Source organism: Streptopelia decaocto (genome assembly GCF_964273445.1).
Source record: "Streptopelia decaocto genome assembly, chromosome: 2".
Lineage (NCBI taxonomy): Eukaryota > Metazoa > Chordata > Aves > Columbiformes > Columbidae > Streptopelia > Streptopelia decaocto.
In genome coordinates, this window is record NC_138655.1 from 44,625,208 (window position 1) to 44,643,097 (window position 17,890).

Here is a 17,890-nt window from a genome sequence, read left to right on the forward strand (position 1 = left end):
GCAGCAGAGGGCTGCAGAGTATGCAGCCCCTGTGCTGGAACGTACAGGGAACTGATCGCCTGATTACCCCTGACAAGTTCAATTTCACTTCCACAAAAAGGACTTCTGTGTATTTAGTGCAGATCAGTTTTGACAAACGAGTGTCCAGATCTCACCTAACAGTTCAGCTCAGTACCAACAACAATGATTTTTATTAAAAAAAAGTATGAGCTGAGTGCTCATACAAAAACAAAATTAACAAAGCGGACATCTGGCTTCCTCAGTTTTACAGGAAGGGCAACAATAAATTAACTTAACAACATTTTTCTCCATGGGCATGCATGTGTTTTGACAGGACCAACTTTATGCATGAGATAGTTCCCATTCTCTGTATCCACTCAACCATCACACATAAAGGGTTACAGAGCTCACAACCTCCCAAAACAAGAAGCAGAGTTTAAGAGTGGAGTTCAAAAAAGTCTCCCAAAATAGTGATATAAGTTTTGCTAAGTGACTTGCCAAGATCAAGCTTCAGTGCTGAAAATCATGGCCATTAACAAAAAAAAAAAATTCACTTCACACAGCTTTGTGGGCGAAAACTGTCATTAAAAAGTCGGATTTTCCAAGGACACCTTGTGCTTAGCTGTTTGCAATGGTTTTGATATGACTAGGAATCAAAGAAATATTCCCTAAAGGAAAAGAAGCCTTCTGGCAAGTTACAAACATCAGATGACAAATTTGCATCTTCTTATAGAAAGCTATATAAACACAATTAGCTATTCAAAACTCATCCTCAGCAAGAAGACTGGTAAATACGTGGCAACAGAAAAATGACATTAAAATTAAAGGCATGGATATACAGATAACACATGGCTTGACTACATTTATTACTATCTAATTTCATGCAAAAGGATTATTATGCAATCATTTCATGTTATAAATTGAATTTGTTCCTAACTGCCCTTTCATCCTCCCCATATCCCAATTATAAGCTTTACTCTGATATCTAAGTAATTGCCTGGAGGCCTTGAAAATGCACCGCGCAACCTTTCATCTAGATCCTTTTAGAAAACTAGAAACCCAAAGTGTTCACATGAGATTTTCTCCTTCTGCTGGTAATGCAGATTCCTTCTGCGTGCCTTTAGATACAATCTTACTAGGTTTTTAGACTCTAGTTATGGTATTTCCTTGTGTTTCCTTCACATGGTGCTGGCAGCTGTTACTGTGATTTGCCAGTCAGGAGGTGGTCCTGGGTCTGCACGACACTCGAGGGCAGAAAAGACCAGACTGCATCCACACGACAGCACGAACCTGGTCTCTAATACACTGAAGCTGCCTGCCGGGCTGTTTCCCCAACAGGATGATTTTATTACATTGGCAAACACAGTTCATTTAAAATGCTCCTTCCTGAAGCACAGAGGCAACATACAAACATGGACTGAAGACTGTGAACAGGAGAAAGTAAAAATATCATTACAGTCAACTGGGAGTACCTGATTTTGGACACATAGGTTATGTACATGTTTAATAATATATAGGTATGGTTTATAATTTAAAATTTCACCCTCTAAAGCTTGTAGCTGTCACATTGCATTTGGATGCCAAACGCCAGTGCAGCAGAATGGGGCCGCTGCTTTCTGTGCTGCCCATCGCTGAGATTTCCTGGAGGCAGCAGGAAGAGCAGCCCTACTTCAGTCACGCAAGACCACAGCGCCTTTACCTCACAGCACAGCATGGAGACACGTGGTCCTCTGCATACCAGACAGCACGGTAGGCCTGTTCAGTCTACTGTACAACTGAAGCGTCAATGCAGGTGCACGGGAAAGGAATATTTTTAACAGAACATAAAGAAAATGGCAGTAGAGATAATGGCATCATGGCTTGTGATACACCTCTTGCATAATTTACGTGAACAAAAGGATTTTTATGCCATTATATTTTATTCAAGATTTTAAAAGCTCCTCACGTTTTCTGCCAAAAAAACCCTGAATACCAACTCTCACGCTCTCCAAAAGCTAACTAACACTCACCCCCTCCAAAAGCTAACAAATCTATATACAAGAGTTCAAAACATACTACATGTCCAGAACAGCTCTCACAATAAATCTATCGCTATGACCAAAAAACCCTTATGGGCATGAAACCATGCACATACACACACACTAACAGGAATAATTTGAAATCTGCTCAAATGAAAGATGAAAACTACAGCTGGTGGCACTGCACAAGAGGGATCAATGCTAAAACCCTTTTATTCTGCACTAGTTAACAAGCAATTTAGAACCACTGGCTCAAAGTCCTTTCATGTTTTGATCTCCAATATTGATGCAGCCATTAGTTAAACAAGATATTCACAGGCCAGACTCCAAAACCAACCCAGAAACACGGCTGTGCTGGATCACACCCCCAGCAGACGCTACTTGTGGCCTGATGACTGAGCAGGAAGAGCCCTCCATCATTCCAGAGCCTGCAGGTGTTCGCTGGGCTGCCCACTGCAGGCAGAGCAGGCGGCAATGGGGTCGCACCCCCAGGGTGGGCAGGCAGCTGCCAGAGGAGGAGAAGGTATGCTGGGACAGAACTGAGGCACAAAACAACCACCCAAGAATTGAAAGGGTGTTTGTTCAAAGCAATTAGAATTGCAGCATTTTGCCACATGCAGTGGTAAACCCAGAAGCTTTGACCCAATCTATAAAATCAAAATATTTTACAGCATTTTCAGAGCTTGAGAATATATTTCACTAGCCCCCCTTGCAATGCTGAACTCATCCTACCTTTTGTTCTATACTTTTCTTTCCCTGCTGCTATGTTTTCTCCCCAGACCGTCCATACTGACTTACAGTTTGCTCTGAAGCATATGCACTCTGCATCATTACAGATTTTCAGTTTTCCTCCCTTCTCCTCTTCCATCTGGAGGCTGATGAATCCACAAATGCAAACAAGTATTTTCTTGATAATCAAAAATAGTTCTGCCTCTGACTATTTAAAGCACAAAGAAATTAAAGGAGATAATGAAGACAAGAGAGTCCTGTTTGCTACAAGTTTTTACTGCTCAGTAAGCCTCCTAGATTTCAGCTGGAGGGCAAAATAAGATCCTTGGCTTTTTTGGCATTTATGTTTATATATTTATAAAGGAAAAGGAAAATATTGTTTGCAAACTAACTTATTAAAATATACTATAGTTAGTACATAGTATACTAACAAAGTATTTAGCAAAAATACTATAAACTCAAGTGTTGCCAAGTCTATATTTGTCCCCTACAGGAGGAGTCAGGTCAATCCTTCACATCAAATGCCAGAAGACTCTGTCCCTCCCCACTCATCCCTGCAATGTGTGGGAGCAAGATCCCAGAAAATCACATAAAACCACACCAGTCAACATGGGAACACAAAGGGCCCACGAAAAGACAGGGCCCGTCTGCGTGTGGGGCTGCTTTGTTTTAATTCTCATGTCCAAACCACAGCAAAAGGAGCTAAGTGCTACACTAGAATTTTGCTAGAAACACTTAGTAAGAATGCTGTTCTAAAATGGCATGCAATTCAAGTTTAAACCTTTTTGCCAGGCCTCAGCTGGATTGTCATACTCTCATTTTTAAAAAATCCCATCTGGGAAAAAGGCTGACTGTAATTAGAATTTTTTGTTAGTTTCTTTGCTTTAAGGAAATATTTGTCAGATAATCTAAAAACATATATCTAGTCACATTAGATACTAATTCCTTCAAATTATTCGTTTTCTCCAAAGCTGCAACAACCTGACCACGCATTTGGAAAATACGGGATGATTTGTATGCATATTAGTCATCAGGATTTCAGCTCACTAGAGCAATGGTTGCTAACACTGGTGGGAATCTGCACACACCCGGTGCTTCTGTTACTGGGGCAACAACAACAATAAGAGGCAGTAACTTGCAAGGAGCATGTGTGACAACAGATTTGATAGGACAGGAGAAAAAAAAACAACACTAAGGCCAGCAGTCATGGTTTGCAGCACAGCAGCACTTGAGGCTTGCCTTTAACCTCAGGCTTCCTAGAATTGCGTCTGTGGGAGGGATGTTGACAGGTTTTTGATGTAGATATCAAAGCACAGATTTCCTTTTAGATTTCAAATATAGGTGTTCTGTTATGCCAATCAAGGGATTTTTTAAAAAACTGAGCATGTCGGAGAGTTGTGTTACCTATAGTCACGTGTTTAAGAAATAGCACAGTTCATACAATCATAGAATTGTTTTGACTGGAAAAGACCTTTGAGATCAAGTCCAACCTAGCACTGTCAAATCCACCACTAAACCATTTCCCTAAGCACCACATCTACATGTCTTTTAAACACCTCCAAGGATGGTGACTCCACCACTTCCCTGGGCAGCCTGTTCCAATGCCTCACAACCCCTTCCATGAATAAATTTTTCCTAATATTCAACCTGGACCTCCTCTGGCACAACTGGAGGCCATTTCTTCTTATTCTATTACTTGTTACTTTGGAGAAGAGACCAACACCCTCTGTGCTACAACCTCCTTTCAGGTAGTTGTAGACAGCCATAAGGTTTCCCCTCAGCCTCCTTTTCTCCAGGCTGAACAGCCCCACTTCCCGCAGTTGCTCCTCACAGGACTTGTGCTCCAGACCCTTCACCGCTTCATTGCTCTTCTTTGGAGATGCTCTAGCATTCCACTGAAGACCACAGTCTTCAAATTCATATTTGCATTTCCAGTATCACCTATATGACCTAGGATATATGTCAACATAATTCTATTTCTGCAATTAAAAAAACCTTCCTGATTTAAGAAGTTTCAGCCCATTTTCTGGTAAATGTTGAAGCCCACTTCAATTTATGACCTGCTTAGTTGTAGAGAAGCAAGTGTTCATGGGGCTGTGCATCAATGAAGCCATCCTGGCCTGAGCTTCACCCTTCCCAGCAACAGTCGTGGGAGGGCACTTAAAAAGATGATGTAGATTAGAGTACAGCCCTTCATTCCTGCACATAGTTGCAGGAGCACAGGTGTAAGATGTGCAAGATGGTGGCTTCTGAAAGCAACACTGCCCCCACAGAAAACAGCCTACAGAGCTGTGTATCTCGTACAACCTTACTGATGCTCATTGAGACACATGCCTCAGAAAATCCTCTTCCACACAGGTGGAGCATTTGTATATTTGTATGACATAATCCAGAATACTCACTGATCATTTAAAACAATGCATATTAGAGGGAGGTTTCTCCCATGTTAACTTGTATTCTCTTTTTCTTAAATATGTAAATTGCTAAGCTGCTCATAAATTATACACAGCAGAGTTTTTAATAGTTAATTTTTAGCAAAAAATTATTATAGAACTCATTAATTTTTAAATGGGAAGATCAGAACAATTTCAAAAAACACAGTTCCCATTTAACATAATAGCTGCATAAGTCATCATGCCTAACAAAAGTAGCGCACTTTTGACTTATATTAATTACAAGCTCTTTAAAAAGGGGGGAGATCAAACAGCTGACTCTGAATGCTATGAGTAACTAAATAATAACTTTTAAAAGTGAAAACCTTGTTTAAGTTCTATTACTCCTGAATTCTTAATGAATGACATTAAAAAAAAAAAAATATATATATATAGGCTGAAAATCTCATTATACTGCTTTGCAAGCTTCCTCAGAAAGTTTTGGATATTATCTTAAATCCAATCATTAACATCCATTGTATCCCTTTAAAGCCAAACATCATATGGAAGTCATTAGAGAGTCATCGAACACCGAGCATCCTCTGTGTTGCATGACCTCAGGACAAGATGCCAGTTCCTTGAAACGTGGCTTGGTTACAGAGTGCAAATGGGACCAGGCCATGTTTTAATCATGTTTCCAAGTCGGTCTAGAGACCCAGCCTTTGCAAGGCTGCAAACTGGGGAGAGGGGAAAAGAACAAAACAAAACAGAACACCAAAACAAAAACCAACATGCATACTCAAAAAAACCCCAAATCAAACCAACACAACACATCCAGACTCCACTGATGTTGAAGCAAGCTGCTTCAGCTTTGCAGGCACTAGCACACCAGGCTGTATAGAAACCATGCTGGCACCAAATGCTCCAACAGGGTCCTATAACACAGATTTTAGTAACATATATGTAGGAAGTTATAGGTTCATATGGGCAGTGAGCAAAATATACCTTCTGAGACATGAAAAAATAAACAAATCCTATGCAGCTAAGCCACGGAATACACCCCTTTGCATGTATATACACACAAATGACACGCAGAAGAAAAAGTCCTTTTCACCTTCTCTCTGCCAGACCAACACCTTTCTTCTCCCATTCCCTCAGCCCTGCTCAGGAAGATCTTTGGTGGGTGCAGGAGAGCAGAAAAGTCTCTCTCACACCACCTCCTCCTGCTGCGGAGGGCCCATGGTCAGGGTGGTGCCAGAGGGACAACGGCCGCCTGGCAAAGGCTACCAGGCCCAGGGGCTGATGACCAGCCCCAGGCACAGTCCCTGCAAGCAGGAAACCCAGACTACCTCAGCAAGCTGGGAACAACCCTACTCCCTGCACAGCACCAGTCACAAGGAACAACAGCCCACCAAGGCTGTGAAGAAGCTCTCCCATAAATCCTGAGCTGGAGAGGCAACACAAAGCCAAGCAAAGAACAACATCTGCCCTATCGTCACACTGGCTGCCTTCTTCTGACATCAGGGAGGTGGAGTATCAACAAAATGTATGTGTAAAGGGACGACATATTTTCACAAGAGAGATGCCAACAGAGATACGGTACTAGCTACAGTAGTCACCACATGAAAAATTCCCTGTGGCAACACGTAGGGCATTGGCAGAGAAAGCATCACAGTCTGAAATTTGAAAATGCCAAGCCACATGCTCTCTTTATAATATGGTCATTTATTAAAAGCAAGGGAAAAAAACCACACCCCACATTCAATCCTTGATCCTTGCATACAAACCCTGAAAGACAGAAGGTCTGCATGCACTGCAGGCAATTTGCAAGTTTATAATTCTACTGAGAATTTTCAAATGCAGGAGAAGGGGGAAAGATTCTGCTTTCCTTAACCACAAAGGATCACACAAGTATAGAAAGCCAGAAATTATACCTCACTTCAGGCTTCATTTTCCTTTCTGCACATATTTACTATTTCTAGCTTCCTTTCTCATAATTTATATAGCTTGTACACTTTGTGTTGCTGCTTTTTAATTCATATGCAAGCCCTCTATAGTCTCCTGCCTGACTCTTATTTTGAATATACTCCCATGTAGCAGCCAAACACTCATAAAAAGCCCTCTAACATGTTCACTTGGTATTCCCTATAGATGAAAACCAGCCTTGGTAAAGAAAATTCAGTTCTAAGCTGTTTAGTCAGAATTCTTTTTAGGAAGCCACTGTGTATTCATTACAAAAATAGCATGACTCCTAAGAAACAACTAGTGTCATCATTCATCTGGAACTCCTATTCCCCAAGCCTATGGGTGTTGCAGATGGGATCCTACTACATTAAATCCACTCAGTTGACCTCTATTATTTTTCATTCATGTATCAAATTAAATGTTCTCAAGTCTAATGCCCATCTAAAGACAATGCACTATGCCTTCAGTTAAACCCATGGATTATAAATTTCATATTCAGGTTAACAACCTTGCAGGAAGTCAGTCTCAGAGACCAAAAACTGACAAAATGACACTCACCTAAAGCAAAGAGAATTGTATTGCTTTGAGATGCTTGGAGAGATTTTCTCTCGAGTTATCAAAACTAAATTGCCAGAGGAGCTGCAGACTAAATTTAGACTCTTCAGGGCTGCATCCATCCATAACCTGGACTTTTTGGCACACCACTACTACAGCAGGCATTCAGAAATCTCAGGGGATACTGCACTTTGCTTGGCCTACTTAGCAGAGACAAAAACACATCTAAGACTCCCAAAGAATACAAATACTTCATGACTAAGACAGCCTCTTCCTTTGCTGCTCCTCACCCTAGCAGCTCTGTTTCTGTAACTGGCAACTGGGGAATAGGCTGGTATTGTTACAGAAAGAGTATTATCAAAGCTACTTCTCCACAGCAATGAGGAAATGTAGGTCTGGTTGTTTTTTTCTGTCTTTATTACTAACTGTCACGTTGAATTTTAGGTATGCTCTGAATAAAGCCTTTAGTAAAGGTAGAATGTCACATTATTCCTTCTTGCTTAAGCTCAGAATGTCCAAAATCATTGCCAGATTGGCTGCAAAATGTGGGCACACGTGAGATCACACAGCCAGGTGCTGAATGTAAGCATATGACACATCTAGGTAGCTCATGCCTCCTAAAAGAAACACCTTTGAGTTTTTTGTTCAGACTTAGCATCCCACCTACTTCCCTCTCCTGCTTTTTTTGGCCTTGAATTTAGCTTTTTATGGCCTTTCAATTGCTCCTTATTAACAAGAATGTACAAGAACTGAACAGTCATATAACAGCATGACAAATCCTAATGCTTTTTTTCTAAAAAAAGAAGAAAATGTCCATACAATTTTACAGTAGGTTATAAAAATTCAGTTACATTGGCTCTGCAGCTCCCTGTTAATGCTGTGAAATGCCTCATAGTTGTAAAGAGTTTCCCACATCTTCCTTCTCTTTGAAGTCCTGGAGAAATGCTCATATTTAATGGAAACTAACATTAAGCTGCATGAAATCTGCCAATGCTTCAAGGAACATCAGTCAAAGGAACACCAGATTGAATGAGTTAGCTCAACTGTTCTCCAACTACAGTCCATACCACATTTGCTGGTGCTCTGCCTGTTAGTTGTCTGGTCATTTGTGCTACTCTTCCCCTAGTTTCCATCTTGTAAACTACACTAGAAGTACACTAACTATATATATATAAAATAAACTATTTGGAGTTTACATGGTAAGCTATTAATATATTAAATACAGAAAGATTCCCAAAGCTTCTTGTCCATCTCTCTTCAATCCCTACACACGCGTCTCTTGAATGTGAGAAATGGACTATGCAGCCTCAAATGGAAAGGACCTAGTCCATAAGAGTACTGTGCTCCAGTGCCCATGATAATCTAGCAGAGTTTAGATTCATCAGTTCAGAGAGTAAAGTCCTTCAGACCACAGGAAGGACTTCACCAGAATGTTTCTTCAGATAAGAAACTATTAAAACCCCTTCTGGAATTGTAATGAACATTAACCTAAAAATAAGAATGTGTAAGTATCAAGCTCAACTATTGAACCAAATGGGGAAATTCAAATTTACAGCTTTCACCTGTTAAGATATGAATGCAAAAGCATCAGGTAACTATAGCAATCAATACAATCCAGGAAGTTCTAATAGAAGAAAGATTTAATTTTATGCAGGATGAAGAACTCTAATAAGACAATCCTTTTTCAGTTTTTCCCTTGTGGTGTGTCCCAAAATCTTCACTGGAGGTCACAGAAAGAGTTGTATAAGAAGCTGCATGATGAAATGGGACAATGGGTTTGCAACAATTTCTGTGCTTTTCTCCTGCCTGCCCCACCCAGCTGAAGTCTCTCAATCTGCTCTTCTTAAATATATTTAACTCATTGTAATCTGCATAATCAAAATTTCCTGAGTTAACACCTCTCCCCTATTTTGGGAAACTTTTTGTGTGTGTATGTTGTTTTTTTTCCTAAGCCCACACACATTTAACTTGACAGAGAATTCACTTCAAAAGCTTCCTTTCAACTGTTTATGAGCATATAAATAACTATGCAGGAACAAGTCAATAACTTGTCTAGTGTGTTTCCTCTTTCAAACAATGGCAAACGTTGAGTATTTTGGGATGAAAATGCCTATTTTCTTCTATCTTTCTACCTCCTTAAAAGTGCATGTGTATATATATAGCTACCCCCATATTTACACACATGTGCACACATATCCCCCCACTTGAGTATTTTTTTAATGTACAATTCACCAAAAGAAAATATGTAGTCTAACTTCCGGACATGTAAATATAACAACAGCTAAATATAAATTTTCTATTTCAAGTTTATGACTGTTAAGAAGGTTATTTCCCATGTTCTATGTCTTTAGTTATTTAGTTTATATCAGTTACTTACATGCACTTTAACCTGCACTTTTTCAACGTCAATTTTATAGTCATTGTGCAAGCCTGCAAGAATGTAAGCCTGTGTCTGCAGCTGAGATTTGTTTTTTAAATTTTGAAGAGCAGGCTATGAGGCTGTCATCCTCAAAGGATTTTCTGTACCTTTCATGGAACATTTCTGAGAAAGAAAAATTATCCAGAATGGTAGGTAAATTCAAATATATTCATAAGACCCCATTTATGCATTTCAGCTGGACCAGTAAATAGCTGAAATGTGGTAATGTGGTTTCAGTTCTATGTACTTAGAGCACTGTCTTCATAAGTAAGATATTCCCAGCATGGCAGTTGTCTGGAAGTAGCAATCAAAGTTAGAACTCCTCCAACACAAACATCTTCAAATTTAAAAATCACAGTAGGAAATCAGAAAGAATCACTCCCCAGGGGCATCTGTATTCTCAGTGAAACATCAACCTTAGTTTGTGTCATTTGTAGTCATCATCTAGTTACAGACCCTGTTGTTTAACACTTATCTTGTAGTTGCCACTTTGATTAAACAAAATGTCCAAAATATTCAAACTTCTACAATTTTTTTCAGGGCTCATTACCAACATTACTTACAGTTTCATTTAAAGAGAAACAGACAGATTTTCTAGACAAACTCCTAAAGCCCTCACAGCAGCTAAAAGCTCATTTCCTCAAAACCATGGTTTTTTTCCACAGTCACACTTGTGCTCTTTTCCTGCAAACACTAGCAGGGATTTCAGGACTCTTACCAGGAAGGAAAAGGTGCTGAAGAATTTTGTTTACCCAGGGTGTTGGTTTTCTACTTGTCTCTTTCCTAGCTATGTCCACTCTCCATTTAAAAAGATACCACCCTGCTAGCTTTAAAATACAAAAGCTTATGCTATTATTTTCTTGCTTAGTCAGCCGTTTTATTACTCCTATGTATCTTCTGCTACATTCATCACATTCACGTCTACATTTGTTGTGCTTTCTGGAGGTACCTTATCTTCCCTTGATTAACATGAACGCAAAAACGTTTCCTTTGCACGTACACCTCTCTTCCCAGAGTAACTGTTTTATGCAAAAGTTATCTATTTTCAACAAATCAGACTTCTAGAGTGGTTTTAAAATAAACATTTGTAGAGCATACCACGCTTTCTTACCTGAACAGAGTTGTTCGACTTTTGTGTAGTTTAAAGCTAATATATCGTTAACCCATGCGATGATGTCATGTCTGCTCATAGTCTCTTGGGTTATAGAGGTAGAGTACACGTTGACCGCCATTCCCCAACTAGGAAAAAAAAAAAAGGAAAAAAAGTGTTATTGACATTTTGATAATTATTTTCTGGATACAATGAATTTACATTTCTTGTTAAAAAAAAAAGAAGGAAATGCTGCATCACTACACAACCTTCTCTTATTTATTGAGAAAGGAGGCTTAATTTTCCTTCGTTGATGATACATGGCCTCCTCAGTGTCCTGTTGAAATCTATGAACACGTTTCTGTGGCTTATATTGTGAACTTAAAGAACACATAAACATACAGCATTCCACTTAATGCTAATAAGGCAGGGAAAAAAGAATCAGACATAGCCTAAAGATAAACAGACAGCATCAGAGATCTGGGATTTCATTACACAGTGCTGTACAAATACAGTGACCTGACGTCTATCCCTCAGCTTTTTGCCACGGCATGTTGAGCAGACTGCCTAAACCAGTATTTAATTTTCAGATAACTTCTAGAAGATGTAGCTGTTCTACTTAAATACCAATTTCTTACTGGGATGGGGGCCTTTTGGATCATTAATTCAGTTCCTAATAGTCACAGAGTGAATAGCAGACAATCCTTTTTATCAATCTAGCAACCTCTATCCTGAAAGTAACTGAGAGTTGCACTCCCAACCGTCTGCTTGGAAAGCTGCTGCAAAGTCATCTAAATCATTAAGAACGTTTCCTCTCAGCTTAAACCCATTTGTTCTTCTGCCAACATTACCTTCCAGCTCTAATGGCTTTTTCTTCCCCAGAGCTGATTCCATATTGCATTAGGGACAGCACTCAAGAGTCTGTCCCAGTGCCGAGGTAGGCTAGATTAAACAAATCAATCTTCTGAGTCTCTTATAAAGTCAGAGCTCGCTTGCTGGTCATGTAAGCAGTCCTCCTTGGATGCAGCCACACTGTTTCAGACTGCGTTCGGATAATGTTTCACCAAGACCTTGGAAAATGGCACTCTGCTGGAAGTTTTCATAGCCACATCAACCTAAATAGATCCTTCAAGTTAGCTACGGTCCTTTCCTGCAAGCAGGTCTAATTCACAGGAGCTTTTACCATCCAGTCTCTAAATGCATAGACTGGAAATGCATACTACTTGATTGTATTCCCCGTTATTCTACACTAGGTTACAGGTTTCTATTGCAAGACATTGTCCAGATTAAACACGACCACATTCAAGTTCATCTCATCAATAGTTTCAAAGAGCAGAGTCAAGATAATTCACGAAAAGTATAAATAATGTTCCCAAGACTTCAGGAGGTCCACTAGTAACAATCCAAGTATGAGGTGTTACAGAAATGATCAAACAGTCAAAGTTGCACTGTTATTCTTGGAAAGAAAGGGTTTGGTGGGGACTGCACTCCTTTGTGTCTAGTGACACCTTGTAGCTAAACTTAAGTGGTGCCAGCCCTGCCACCTCAGCCTTGGACCTCAACCTTCTTCCTCAATGAAAGAGAGTAGGATCTCTCCAGTGGGATCTGAAGTCTGCATGGATTATTTCAATTGACAATTTGCAAAAAATGTAACTGTTTGAAGCTTGATAGACAAGTCTGCAGAGAACATAAAGACTGCAGGTTAACTCCATCCATTTTTCAGGCATCCTGGAGCAACCCAGATAAAAATTGTAAGAAACCCACTAGCAACTTGACACAGTAACATATCAGTGTGTAAGTACGTACAGTAGGGAATGTGTTTAAAACACAAGGTGACAAAGTTCATAAAACAGGTCATCTACTACAAAACAAATTTCACAAACAACAGAAGACCATTCAAATTGGGCAGTGGTGGAGTCACCATCCCTGGAGGTGTTTAAAAGGCATTTGGATGAGGGACATGGCTTGGTGCTAGAGTTAGGCTAGGTTATGTTTGGACTCAATGATCCTGAGGGTCTCTTCCAAGTGAAATAATTCTGTGATTCTTTGATCTACTGACATTAAGATCCAAAATATAAAATCCCCAAATTTGCTTGATGAGAAGAAAAAAAGAAAAAAAAACACACACACAAAAAAAAGGCAAAAAAAACCACCCCAAACCAACAGACAGACCAGTAAGGGAAAGTAAGCTCAAGAAAGCTCAAAACTTCATGCTCCAATAGTTAGGCTATTACTGCCAGCAATTCATTCAGACCCAGGCTGCCCCTCTACCCACTTCTGTATGGGCATCTCCAAAGTACGGAAGAAATGAGCCTGTCCTCAGCCTGTTCAGTTCTTCCCGCCAGTTCCCAAACAGCACAGCTAATTGTATGAACATAGCACTGTATTCACTGTAACAGTTTGCAAAGGTCGTTTTATTGGCACACGCAAAGTGCTTGGATTGAACCGGGCGCTAGGAACAAAGTTTTAGAAACAGGGAGTGCCCATTTACTCTTGAAACCACACCATAACGGCTAACCATGTAATCTCAGTTTCAGCATCAGGAAGGGACTGAGCACAGCACAAAGACAAACAGCACCTTTGTTACTCATGGCATCTGAAGTTTAAACTGTCAGTGTTAGCATGGCTTTTACTTTATTATTCCTAGCCTTTTCATATAGCTAAGAAGTAACAGAAAGATACTGTCACTATTAAACTAACATCTTCAGTATTGTTTGTAAGATCAGTTCAAGCAACAGCTTAATAGTGACTTGAATAGTCTCTTAAGATTCAGAATAGTGAGTTTAATATTAAATCAAGAGATCAATATGGAGCGGTCCACTCACTCCTAAAGAAGCTACAGAAATTTAGATGCTAACATTTGAAATAAAGCTACTCTGATTTGCAATTGCCACTACTTCATCCAAATCTGATTGCCCTCTGGAGACCAGGCAGAACTCAGAACAACCATCAGCTACCAGTAGTGAAAGCAGCAATTCTACTCTGTTAAAAAGATCAAGAAAATCCACATACAGGAAGGAAGCAGAAATTCCCTCATCATTCTCTTCCAAGAGGAACTGTAAAGACAAACACCTATCCTTCTACAAGATGACAGGAGAGCAAACAACCTCTTTGCTGCAGTTCATGGGATAGAGAATTCTACTTCAGGAAACTGTGAGTAAATGAATAACCTTGAGTTTTACAACAATACCCTTAAGGATGTCTGTAATATAACTTATGCTGTGTCTGCAAATGAATTATGGTCTACGAGTCAAATGAAAGTTCAGGCTATTAGTTAGAGACAATAGCTTCACATTTGTACACACATAAAAGCACAAGGGTATATCAATACAATTTTAAACAAAAGTATGCAAAATGCATCAGAATTTCTGTTAAAAAAAAAACAACAACAATCAAAATCATGCCATTGCCATTTATTCTCAGTGACTCGTTAACATGTCTGAATCTTTCACGGCCTCTTTTCTCGTAAGAGTTCACCATGTCTTTGCTGCTTCTGTCTCACCCCCCCCCAATGGCAATGTCTTAATGTCAGCTGAGAAGGGTTTCCTTTACAGTAACCACGTTGTAATTTAGTGCTCAGATGTACACATATCCTGTTTGCCACACAGACAGACCTTGAGAAAAAAGAAAAAGAGAAAAAAAAAAAAAAGAGAGAGAGCGAGATAGGAAAGAGAATTAAAAAGAAGAGCCAGGCATAGGTAGCAGAGCCACCATGCTTGGTGACAGGCAAGAAACCCTGTGCTCCACATCCACAGCTGGGCCCAGGTTTGCTCCACGACTCAGTTCCCCACGTGCTGAACTGCTTTGAAAAACACGATCTAGATTCGAAGCACATATTAATAAACATCTGTAAGGTGATGCAAGAGAACGGCTGGGCAGGTGGAGACTTACAGGCTGTATTCTGTGAATAGCCAAGTAGCTAACAACTTACTTCTATGTCCCAATAACATTATTTCCATTTTTGACTTGTTAGGCTTTCCTTTGGTTAGGCTGAAGGCTCTCAAGCATAAGGCTGTGATAAGGCTTATATAAGACTGAAAAAACAGCATCTACCTCGCTGAGATATTTAAGCTTCCACCTTATAAAGAGTTGCCTGGCAGTTCTGCAGCAAGTAAAAGCAGATTGAAGGTAGCACATCACATCTCCCACTTGAGAGCACACAGATGGAGGTTAAAAACCGCTGGCTGTTACAGTACGGCCTAACCACAAAGGCCTCTGCCTTGTTCTACTTAAAAGAAACTGAAATTCAAATTGCCAGTAAATGCAAACAAGCCATAGGAGAATCTTCACATATTAGTCCAGGCTATTTCAGAAAAACACTTCACACGTGCACAGTTAAGCACCACAGACCTGAGTTTAGAGGACTACTTAGGTGCTGAAAATCATGCTTAAGTAGTTTCCCCATTCAGAAATATACTGGCTCAGCATGTCTGACGGTAAACACTACACTCGAAGGAGTATTAATTTTTTAAGGCATTACATGCAGCATCATATGTTCAGCTATTAGGCACTTTCCAGTGCTCTTGCTACAGATAACTGCAGCTGTTACAAGGTGTTAACCAGCTGTGTTTAAGGACAGTTTTGCAAGAGGCATATTTGTTTTTCCAGGGAGAAACTAACAGTTGTTGACAGCAGATGCTGTATTATGCCAAACCAGTAATAATGGCAAGACTGGAAGGATTACAGCAATTACTCTATCTGCAGTGTAAGAACTCATCACACGTGCCATCACCTCTGAACCTGCAAGGCCTTCCTGATTTGTACAGTTAGGTACGGTAGGATGTTAAGTTTTTAAACCCAGTAGAAAGCCTCTGTGACAATACAAAGAGGAGCCTTCTGGAAGCTGGCACCTGATTGCATCAGGATAGATACTGCCAGTAAAACAAAAGATCTCACATCAAAAATTACTGAAGCGGAAGATACAGCAGAAAGGCTGAGATGTAGCTGAGTGAGACTGCTGTAGCTCCTGTTGGGAAGGCTTTCTAGATGAAAGCTACAGAAAAACAAAAATCCCTGAAGGGAGAAACCTGCCCGCCCCGGTGGCCACATCCCTGTAGAAGGAAAATTCATCCTTTCATATCATCCTGAAATGGCAGGTGATGTGCAGCTGGACCTTGCCTGCTTCTTTACCATTCACTGTATACAGCCTTCACCACAGCCATTAGAGACCAGTTATACTTGAGGCTGTCTTCACCAAAAGGAGTCCCCAGGACAGAAAAAACAACACGAAAATCTCCAGCACAGTTCTGACAAGACTGCTTTTACTCTCCCTTTTGACTTCTGCTGTACTCCCACAGCAAATTCAATGGCCGCGGCCAGAGCCCTCACATCAGAACACTGCAACCGAGGCGATATTTGCAGCAAACAAAATAAAGGCTCTACCTAGTCAGAAACTCAAACAGTTCAAGATTAATGACAATGAGATATTGGCACAGAAAAAAGAAGAAAAGGAGAAAAGAAACCTTCTGGTTGTAATATGAGAAGAAATTCACACCTTTTAAAATTATGAATGTCAAATCTCTTGTGCACTGTTCTCATGTTACTAAATGGCCCTGAAATGTTAAAAATCTTCTATTATTCACGTATCTCACTTCTGAATGCCATTTAAACTTCCCAAAATGGATCTGACTTGAAGGCCTAAAATTATTTGCAAAGCATGCTACAGAGTCTAGACTATACTGAGGCAATCCATGTACAGTTTGATCGCTTGAATATTGCAGGATTACCATTTAACACTGCAAACAGCATATTTTCTACTGTTCTCATTGCAGTTCCCTGTTTAAATGCAAGCGAGGTTAGAGTGCTAGAGATTTACTTTGGATTAGGGCATGTTTTAAGTTTTGTTCTTTTAAATCAGAGGCTGCATGCCAACACTGGGATGTTCTGACCTACATAAACCTTTATGATGGGTCTCAAGGACTGGCTTAGATGCAAATCTGAGTAACTCTTATAAAGACTGGTGGTAGCACTGTTTTGTGGTACATACAGCTTCAGAAAAATTAAAAAACAAATGCGAGGCAGAAAAATACTGGTTCTTTTCCAAACATTCAGTTCCCCCAAATCTGAAAAAACACAATCAAAAGTATTCAAACAATATACAGAGTTTGAGCCAAAACCTCTGAGATGGCCCAATAACTACCAATGTATTACACTGTCTATTGGATACTTTTTACAAAATAGTTTTAAGTTTATTCACTACCCAGCTATGATCATTCAAATCAGAAGAACAGTTACAAATTCCAATAAAGTGATTTAGGGCTTGGAATGTTTTAGGGCACCTGAGGAGGACAAGCCACACTCACTAAGTTGCTTGAATTTGATTTTTTTTTTTTTTTTTAATCTGGCAGTCATATTTGCATAGCGTAAGATTTTTTATTTCTCCGACTACCTTCTCATTCCTTCATTCCTCCTGCTGCCACTGAAACTGTATGGCAACATAATACATAATGTCAGGTCTCCACAGCAATACTAACACTTTTTATTTTCTCCTTCAGGGTTCACCTTTGCCTCCAAAAGTACAATGCGATATTAGCACTTAACCACATGATATCTTAATTGAGGCTGAAAGAAGCTGCATATTCTGAAAGGCTGCTTATCCATTTCTATGAGCAAACAAACCTCAACTAAATAAAAATACATTATTGACAAAGGACAGAGGTTCAAGAAAGGCAGACATCAACAACTTACAGAAAATGGAAGCAATTCAGACTCTTTGACCGCCACCATTTCCACAAAGGTGTAT

At 39.8% G+C, this 17,890-nt stretch overlaps 1 protein-coding gene across 4 annotated transcripts in view; it reads right to left on the reverse strand.

Moving 5' to 3' along the window:
* The window catches only part of MAPRE2 (microtubule associated protein RP/EB family member 2), a 102,766-nt gene that overhangs the window by 26,819 nt on the left and 58,057 nt on the right, over positions 1-17,890 (reverse strand). For 3 of the 4 annotated variants that reach the window (XM_082046351.1, XM_082046349.1, XM_082046350.1), the window contains one exon: positions 11,170-11,297. The exons of the other annotated variant lie outside the window; for it this stretch is intronic. In XM_082046351.1, the coding sequence (XP_081902477.1) occupies positions 11,170-11,290 (121 nt within the window). In that variant the 5' untranslated portion in view covers positions 11,291-11,297. The remainder of the gene's footprint in view (positions 1-11,169; positions 11,298-17,890) is intronic. 4 annotated transcript variants of the gene reach the window in all.